The 10,076-nt window shown below is 42.9% G+C and overlaps 1 protein-coding gene across 1 annotated transcript in view; it reads right to left on the bottom strand.

Moving 5' to 3' along the window:
- The window catches only part of LOC128686570 (oplophorus-luciferin 2-monooxygenase non-catalytic subunit), a 17,578-nt gene extending 9,893 nt beyond the window's left edge, over positions 1-7,685 (bottom strand). The window contains exons 1-2 of the mRNA XM_070084346.1: positions 6,826-7,685; positions 5,874-5,999 (exon numbers count right to left, since the gene is read on the bottom strand). Of these exons, the coding sequence (XP_069940447.1) occupies positions 5,874-5,999; positions 6,826-7,627 (928 nt within the window). The 5' untranslated portion in view covers positions 7,628-7,685. The remainder of the gene's footprint in view (positions 1-5,873; positions 6,000-6,825) is intronic.
- Between the last annotated feature and the right edge of the window lie 2,391 nt (positions 7,686-10,076).

The raw sequence follows: 10,076 nt of genomic DNA on the forward strand, positions 1-10,076 counted from the left end.
CTCGACCCCTGAAACCACAACTAGGTGAGTACACACAGCTGATCCTTGGAATTTGACTGCCTCCCCCACAGACCTCTTACCTTTTCCCTCCCTTGCGTTTCTCTCTCTCATAGCCTTCTTCCCTCCTTTCTCCCTCTCTCTCTCTTTCTCTCCCTCTCCCTCTCTTTCTCCCTCTCTCTACCCTTTCTCTCCCCCCTCACATTTCTCTCCCTCCCCCTTGGTCTTATCCCTCACCCCCATACTCTCTCCTCTCTCTCCCTCTTTCTACCCTTTCTCTCTCCTCTCTCTCCCTCTTTCTACCCTCTCTCTCTCTCCCCCACACCCTCTCCCTCCTCTAGCTTTCTGTCTGTGGTAATAAAAAGTAAAAAAAAAAAAAAAAAAAAAAAAATGGGTGGCCTTAGAGGACGGAAACCCAGAGATCTGGTGGACGAACCAGGGAGGAAAGACTGGGAGCTAGAGCTCCAAAAAAGGGAGGAAGAGTGGGGAAGGAAGATAGTAGAGCTTGGTAAGAAAATGGAGGAGCAGATAGCTGAAGAGTGCAGGAAGTGGGAAGTACAGGTCTTAGCAGCAGAAGCTAGGATACAGTGCTTAGAAGAGAAACTGCAAAGCCTGAAACAGATTAGAGAGACAAATGACAATTCAGGTGTGACATCAGGAAATTCAAAGTCAGGCACAGACAAGGGGATGGTAAGCAACAACGGAGACATGCCGAACATGAAGGCCCTATCAGACCCACGTGGGGCCAGGGAAAAGACGACGAGCACACTAAGATCAAACGACAGGTCCGAAGACAATGAAGGTATGCTATATGCAGAGATTCTAACAGCCAACTGCAGTAGCAAGGGACAACTGGTCAGGAAAGACAGTCCACTGAGAATAGAAGTTTCAGATATGACAGGGACTGAAGGCAAGAACATGTCAATGGAAGGAAATAAAATGCCTCAGAGGACGCAGATGGAGACTCAGTGGGAGGAGAAAAGGGCGAGGTCAGTTTTTGTGTACGGGCTCCAAGAAGCCAAGGGGGCCAACTTTGAAGAAATAAAACAGGAGGAGAAAAAAATGATTGAAGGCATCATGAAAACAATAGGGGAGGGCAATATGACCCAGGTGACAAATTTTCAGAGAATTGGGTGGTTTGCGAGTGGAAGGATACGGCCTGTCAGAGTAACTTTCAAGGAAGAATCAGTTCGAACCAGGATTCTGCAAGAGAAAGCAAGACTGAGGGACAAAGAGGGGTACCAGAGAGTATACCTCGACCGCGACAGAACACAAGAAGAAAGGACTACACTGAAAGAGAGGGTACAGAGATGCAAGGAGGAACGAGAAGCAATGAAAATGAGCAGGACCCAGACACAGGAGGAAGGGCAAACACACCCCACAGAATCTCCCACCAAAAGACTCCACCCGCGACATTCCCAACGCAACTGAGCAACCTATATACTACAACCCACTCACTGTTCCCTCTGCCACCAATCCCCATATCACAAACCTCACCCCAACAGCTGTCCCTTATGGGCATTCTGACCCCACCCCCATCAACACAAACCCCACCTACACCACAGCCCCATATAGGCCCCCACCAAGGCTCTCGCTCCCCCAGCCCCAATATTCTTGCATGACCACAATGATAGAAAAGAAACTAAAGGTTTGGTACACAAACGCGGATGGAATAATGAATAAACATGAGGAGTTGAATGAAAGAATCAGTGAAAAATCCCCAGACATCATAGCAGTCACAAAAACAAAACTCGCTGAGACAATAACAGACACAATCTTCCCAACAGGATATCAGATCCTGAGGAAAGATAGAAGGAGTAGAGGGGGAGGAGGGGTTGCACTGCTCATAAAACACCGATGGGGATTTGAGGAAATGGAAGGCATGGACATGATTGGAGAAAGAGACTACATTGTAGGTACAATTCAGTCCGGAGAACATAAAGTAGTCATTGGAGTGATGTATAACCCACCACAGAACTGCAGGAGGCCAAGAGAGGAGTACGAAGAAAACAACAGGGTGATGGTGGACACACTGGCTGAGGTGGCAAGAAGAGCTCACTCGAGCAGAGCAAAGTTACTGGTAATGGGCGATTTCAACCACAGGGAGATCGACTGGGAAAACCTGGAGCCACATGGGGGTCCCGAAACATGGAGAGCCAAGATGATGGATGTGGTACTTGAAAACCTCATGCATCAACATGTTAGGGACACAACCAGAGAGAGAGGGGAGGATGAACCAGCAAGACTGGATCTTGTGTTCACCCTGAGCAGTTGAGACATTGAGGACATCACTTATGAGAGGCCCCTTGGAGCTAGCGATCATGTGGTTCTGAGTTTTGACTATATAGTAGAGTTACAAGTGGAGAAGGTAACAGGAACTGAAGGGGACAGGCCAAACTATAAAAGGGGGGACTACACAGGTATGAGAAACTTCCTGCAGGAGGTTCAGTGGGACAGAGAAATGGTAGGAAAATCAGTAAACGAGATGATGGAATATGTGGCAACAAAGTGCAAGGAGGCAGAGGAAAGTTTTGTTCCCAAGGGAAACGGAAATAATAGGAAGACCAAAACGAGTCCTTGGTTTACCCGAAGGTGTAGGGAGGCAAAAACTAAGTGCAGCAGAGAATGGAAAAGGTACAGGAGGCATAGGACCCAGGAAAACAAGGAGATTAGTAGAAGAGCCAGAAACGAGTATGCACAGATAAGGAGGGAGGCCCAGCGACAGTATGAAAACGACATAGCATCGAAAGTCAAATCTGACCCGAAACTGCTGTATAGCCACATTAGGAGGAAGACAACAGTCAAGGACCAGGTGATAAGGCTGAGGAAAGAAGGTGGAGAACTCACAAGAAACGATCAAGAGGTATGTGAGGAGCTCAACACGAGATTTAAGGAAGTATTTACAGTAGAGACAGGAAGGACTCAGGGGGGACAGACCAGATGGGGACACCAGCAAGGAATACACCAACAAGTGTTGGACGACATACATACAGATGAGGAGGAGGTGAAGAAACTGCTAAGGGACATCGATACCTCAAAGGCAATGGGACCAGACATCTCCCCGTGGGTCCTTAGAGAGGGAGCAGATATGTTGTGCGTGCCACTTACCACAATCTTCAACACATCCCTGGAAACTGGGCAACTACCTGAGGTATGGAAGACGGCAAATGTAGTTCCCATTTTTAAAAAAGGAGACAGAAAAGAGGCACTAAACTATAGACCTGTGTCATTGACGTGTATAGTATGCAAAATTATGGAGAAGATTATCAGGAGGAGAGTGGTGGAGCACCTGGAACGGAACAGGAGTATAAATGCCAACCAGCACGGATTCACGGAAGGCAAATCCTGTGTCACAAACCTTCTGGAGTTTTATGATAAAATAACAGAAGTAAGACAAGAGAGAGAGGGGTGGGTTGATTGCATCTTCTTGGACTGCAAGAAGGCCTTTGACACAGTTCCTCACAAGAGATTAGTGCAGAAGCTAGAGCATCAGGCGCATATAACAGGAAGGGCACTGCAATGGATCAGAGAATACCTGACAGGGAGGCAACAACGAGTCATGGTACGTAATGATGTATCACAGTGGGCACCTGTGACGAGCGGGGTCCCACAGGGGTCGGTCCTAGGACCAGTGCTATTTTTGGTATATGTGAACGACATGACGGAAGGGTTAGACTCAGAAGTGTCCCTGTTTGCAGATGATGTGAAGTTAATGAGGAGAATTAAATCTGATGAGGACCAGGCAGGACTTCAAAGAGACCTGGACAGACTGGACACCTGGTCCAGCAAATGGCTTCTCGAATTTAATCCTGCCAAATGCAAAGTCATGAAGATGGGGGAGGGGAATAGAAGACCACAGACAGAGTATAGGCTAAGTGGCCAAAGACTGCAAACCTCACTCAAGGAGAAAGATCTTGGGGTGAGTATAACACCGAGCATGTCTCCGGAAGCACACATCAATCAGATAACTGCTGCAGCATATGGGCGCCTGGCAAACCTGAGAACAGCATTCCGATACCTTAGTAAGGAATCATTCAAGACACTGTACACCGTGTATGTCAGGCCCATACTGGAGTATGCAGCACCTGTTTGGAACCCGCACTTGATAAAGCACGTCAAGAAACTAGAGAAAGTACAAAGGTTTGCGACAAGGTTAGTTCCAGAGCTAAGGGGAATGTCCTATGAAGAAAGATTAAGGGAAATCGGCCTGACCACACTGGAGGACAGGAGGGTCAGGGGAGACATGATAACGACATATAAAATACTGCGTGGAATAGACAAGGTGGACAAAGACAGGATGTTCCAGGGAGGGGACACAGAAACAAGAGGCCACAATTGGAAGTTGAAGACACAAATGAGTCAGAGAGATAGTAGGAAGTATTTCTTCAGTCATAGAGTTGTAAGGCAGTGGAATAGCCTAGAAAATGACGTAGTGGAGGCAGGAACCATACACAGTTTTAAGACGAGGTTTGATAAAGCTCATGGAGCGGGGAGAGAGAGGGCCTAGTAGCAACCGGTGAAGAGGCGGGGCCAGGAGCTAGGACTCGACCCCTGCAACCACAAATAGGTGAGTACAAATAGGTGAGTACACACACACACACACAGGAGAAGAGTGATGGAACACCTAGAAAGAAATGAGCATATCAACGAGAGCCAGCAAGGGTTCAGGGACGGGAAATCATGCGTCACAAACCTACTGGAATTCTAAGACAGGGTGACAGTAGTAAGACAAGAGAGAGAGGAATGGGTAGATTGCATTTTCTTGGACTGTAAGAAGGCGTTTGACACAGTTCCGCACATGAGATTAGTGCAAAAACTGGAGGACCAAGCAGGGATAACAGGGAAGGCACTACAATTGATCAAGGAATACCTGTCAGGAAGACAACAGTGAGCACCACCAAGTGCTAAGACATGAAGATTGGGGAAAGGCAAAGAAGATCGCAGACTGAGTACAGTCTAGGGGGCCAGAGACTACAAACCTCGCTCGAGGAAAAACATCTTGGGGTGAGTATAACACCAGACACATCTCCTGAGGCGCACATCAAGCAAATAACTGCTGCAGCATATGGGTACCTAGTAAACCCAAGACTAGCATTCCGCCATAATAAGGAATCATTCAGGACCCTGTACACTGTGTACGTTAAGCCCATATTAGAATATGCGGCACCAGTTTGGAACGCACATCTAGCCAAGCACGTACAGAAACTAGAGAAAGTGCAAAGGCTTGCAACAAGACTAATCCCAGAGCTAAGGGGTATGTCCTACGAGGAGAGGTTAAGGGAAATCGACCTGACGACACTGGAGGACAGGAGAGATAGGGGGGACATGATAACGACATATAGTATACTGAGAGGAATTGACATGGTGGACAGAGACAGAATGTTCCAGAGATGGGACTCAGCAACAAGGGGACACAGTTGGAAGTTGAAGACAGAGATGACTCACAGGGATGTTAGGAAGTATTTCTTCAGTCACAGAGTAGTCAGGATGTGGAATAGTTTGGGAAGCGATGTAGTGGAGGCAGGATCCATTCATAGCTTTAAGCAGAGGTATGATAAAGCTCATGGTGCAGGGAGAGTGACCTAGTAGCGGCCAGTGAAGAGGCGGGGCCAAGAGCTATGACTCGACCGCTGCAACCACAACTAGGTGAGAACTGAGTACACACATAGAAGAGGTATGATTAAGCTCACAGAGCAGGGAGTGAGTGACTCAGTAGCGACCAGTGAAGAGGCGGGAACCAGGAGCTATTACTCAAGCCCTGAAACTACAATTTGATGAATACAGTTAGGTGAGTACAGACACACACAAAAAAAAAAAACTTACAGGATTTGTTTTTATAACCAAACATGCAGCAATATCTTTGACAATAGCCTTACCATCAAACACGAATAGATTATTTTCGGGGTTATCGTTGACAGATTCAAAAATCGGTTGCCACACTTCCTCCTCGAGGTCAGTGATATAGTTGTGCTGCATCCACAGGAACGTTCCGGCTTTCAGTCCTGTCAGTAAGAAACGTAAACAAATGTAAAAATTCTTGATAATACACGTTTTAGAAAAACAAGAATGGAATATAATATTAAGATGAGCAACACGCTCACATAGAAGGAAGATATCAAGTACGTATTTTACTTCATGGACTGTGAGGTAGAAATTAGAGGATACACATGATAAAAGGACGAACTGTTGAGCAGGTTACGACAATGGAGACGCGAGAGAATATGATGTTATTTATTATTTAGTATGAAAAGAACCTACTGGTAGATGTAAATCGCTAAGATTTACATGTATATGTTTGCACTGCTGCAAACTTGTACAGTTCGTGTGTTATTTTGGTTTAAAGCCTAAAGATACTTCAGTCCTTAAACCCCTCAGTATATAATACACAGAGACATATACTTCTCAGTGTATATAATTTCGAGTGTAATGTTAGGTAATGTTTTTTTTTAGGAAATAGGACAAGTGTTTACTGAAGCGGGTCTTGGTTATATCAAGACCCTAAGCTGGAGTTTTTGGTCGGCTGACCGAGGCCTTCCACTGGCTTACCTGTCCACCCCTATAAACATTATGGCTACGATGATAACCACTGAATAATTTCGAGTGTGTGCAATAATCACTTTGGGCAAATAATGATGGCAGAAATTGACTTTTCTAAACATCTTGTATTCCTGAGCTTAAATTTTTTGGATGTTAATACAGCACCAATACAGTTTGCAATAACTTGTGGAAACAGATCAAGAACTCTTAATAAATTATCATAAAAAGAGTAAACGCGTATGGGTTATTAAATGCTAATTAATAGAGACGGAAAATTAAAAATGTGCAAACCTGAAATTGAATTAGCTTGAACAATGTTAATTTGGTTTGAGTCCAGTTTGAGTTGGTCGAGAGTTTTATCGAACGTAAGTGAACCTTCATAGAGAGTCTGAAGCAAATTGTGGCTTAAGTCAAGATATTTCAACGGTGGCAAGTCCGTGAAGGCGTTTCTGGCTACATGTTTGAGGTCGATATCATTCAGAATGAGATATTCCAAGGCCGGGGCGTCTATGAAAGCTTCGTCGCTGTACTGCAGGTTGGGGTTGTAAGACATATGTAGATACTTGAGGCTGTCTGAGTGAATGTCTGCCATATGGTTGATGCTGTTCCTGAACAGGCGTATATCTGTCAGCAGCGGGCAACTGCTTAGCATATCAAATGGGAAAGTGGTCAGGAAGCTGTCTGTGATAATCACTGTCTCCAGTCGAGAGTAGGAATTCTCGAAGGCGTCAGATGAAATATAGTCAAGAGTTGTATGACTAATAAAGATGGAAGAAAACGATACGTTGGCGAAGGTTTCTTTGGTAAGGTAAGAGATCTGGACACGTTCCTCGGTGGTGTTCTTCATGATAATAAAATCGCGGTAAGTATCAAAAGGTATAGAAGAATGGAAGATTCTCTGGAGCTGATCATTATCTTGTATTTCAGAGCAGTCCATATCAATGTGGATATCTTCCTCTTTACAGACGCAGGGATAAATATCTGCTGGTTCAGGACAGTAAGTGGCACCCAATGGGGAAGGTGCGGGATACTTGTCTGAAGCAGCGCCAGCTAGGAGGGTGGCAGCGACCACCAGCAGCGTCGTGTAAACCATCGTGCGGCGACGAGGCAGAAGAGGCAACTACTGCCACACCAGACTTGGAAATATCTCTTACTGATCTCTGCACCAGATGATAAAGAGGCATGTCGTTGCCAGACATATATTGCACAATAATTTTTCATTATTTCATTTGCCCGAATTAATTCCATGAATTACTTATTTTTTTTAGTTACTGAAAGTAGAATTGTTATTATAAGTATAATGTCGAGGATTTAAGTGGCACTTTAGACAAAAGTGAAATATTAATTAATGAAACTTGAATACAGTAACCGAGAGTCTTGGTCAACTCAGCAAGAAGTGAATGTCTGTCGCAAAGATTAATTTCCAATATGACTGGTATGCAGACACGACTGCCTCTCTGCAGTGATCTTTGTATCTGCTATGTTCATCAAATGATGAATAAGACATTAACAACGTCCAGTTACCTTTATTCTGAAGTATTTCTTCAATCATATTGATCAAGACTGCGGCAGTGAACACCTTCACCTGGCCTTGAAGGATTCATTACTGGTCTTCTACGCTCCAGGTTCGATACCTTAACATGTCTTTCTATGGAAATGATAAAGCAAGTGATTGTTGGAACATCTTCAAAATAATGATGCCCAGGTGTTGCACAGATGTTTTAATAATCAACTTGTGGAGTTGTACTATATATATATATATATATATATATATATATATATATATATATATATATATATATATATATATATATATATATATATATATATATATATATTTTATCACACTGGCCGATTCCCACCAAGGCAGGGTGGCCCGAAAAAAAAAACTTTCATCATCATTCACTCCATCACTGTCTTGCCAGAAGGGTGCTTTACACTACAGTTTTTAAACTGCAACATTAACACCCCTCCTTCAGAGTGCAGGCACTGTACTTCCCATCTCCAGGACTCAAGTCCGGCCTGCCGGTTTCCCTGAACCCCTTCATAAATGTTCCTTTGCTCACACTCCAACAGCACATCAAGTATTAAAAACCATATGTCTCCATTCACTCCTATCAAACACGCTCACGCATGCCTGCTGGAAGTCCAAGCCCCTCGCACACAAAACCTCCTTTACCCGCTCCCTCCAACCTTTCCTAGGCCGACCCCTATCCCGCCTTCCTTCCACTACAGACTGATACACTCTTGAAGTCATTCTGTTTCGCTCCATTCTCTCTACATGTCCGAACCACCTCAACAACCCTTCCTCAGCCCTCTGGACAACAGTTTTGGTAATCCCGCACCTCCTCCTAACTTCCAAACTACGAATTCTCTGCATTATATTCACACCACACATTGCCCTCAGACATGACATCTCCACTGTCTCCAGCCTTCTCCTCGCTGCAACATTCATCACCCATGCTTCACACCCATATAAGAGCGTTGGTAAAACTATACTCTCATACATTCCCCTCTTTGCCTCCAAGGACAAAGTTCTTTGTCTCCACAGACTCCTAAGTGCACCACTCACCCTTTTTCCCTCGTCAATTCTATGATTCACCTCATCTTTCACAGACCCATCCGCTGACACGTCCACTCCCAAATATCTGAATACATTCACCTCCTCCATACTCTCTCCCTCCAATCTGATATCCAATCTTTCATCACCGAATCTTTTTGTTATCCTCATAACCTTACTCTTTCCTGTATTCACCTTTAATTTTCTTCTTTTGCACACCCTACCAAATTCATCCACCAATCTCTGCAACTTCTCTTCAGAATCTCCCAAGAGCACATCCGTATATATGTATATATATATATATATATATATATATATATATATATATATATATATATATATATATATATATATATATATATATATATATATATATATATGCATATATATATGTTTGTATATATATATGTATAAATATATATATATATATGCAAAACGACCACTCTGAAAGAATAGAGAAATTCCAAGCGCTTTCGTGACTTCTCACATTATCAAGTTCCTTGATAATGTGAGTAGTCACGAAAGAGCTTGGAATTTCTCTATTCTTTCAGAGTGGTTGTTTTGCATATTTTGAAATCACCTGTTTACTGTGATCTTATTGCATATATATATATATATATATATATATATATATATATATATATATATATATATATATATATATATATATATATATATATACATACATATATATATATATATATATATATATATATATATATATATATATATATATATATATATATATATATATATATATATATATATATATGTCGTGCCGAATAGGCAGAACTTGCGATCTTGGCTTAAATAGCAACGCTCATCTTGCCATATAGCACAAGTGAAAATTTGTGTATGCAATAATTTCGTCAAAATCATTCTGAACCTAACGAAAAAAATATATTTGATTGTGTTTGTTTAGTATTAAATTATTGTAAACGCATTTAAAATATTTTTAGTTGGGTTAGGCTAAAATAAATTG

Source organism: Cherax quadricarinatus, chromosome 12 (assembly GCF_038502225.1).
Source record: "Cherax quadricarinatus isolate ZL_2023a chromosome 12, ASM3850222v1, whole genome shotgun sequence".
NCBI classification, from domain to species: domain Eukaryota; kingdom Metazoa; phylum Arthropoda; class Malacostraca; order Decapoda; family Parastacidae; genus Cherax; species Cherax quadricarinatus.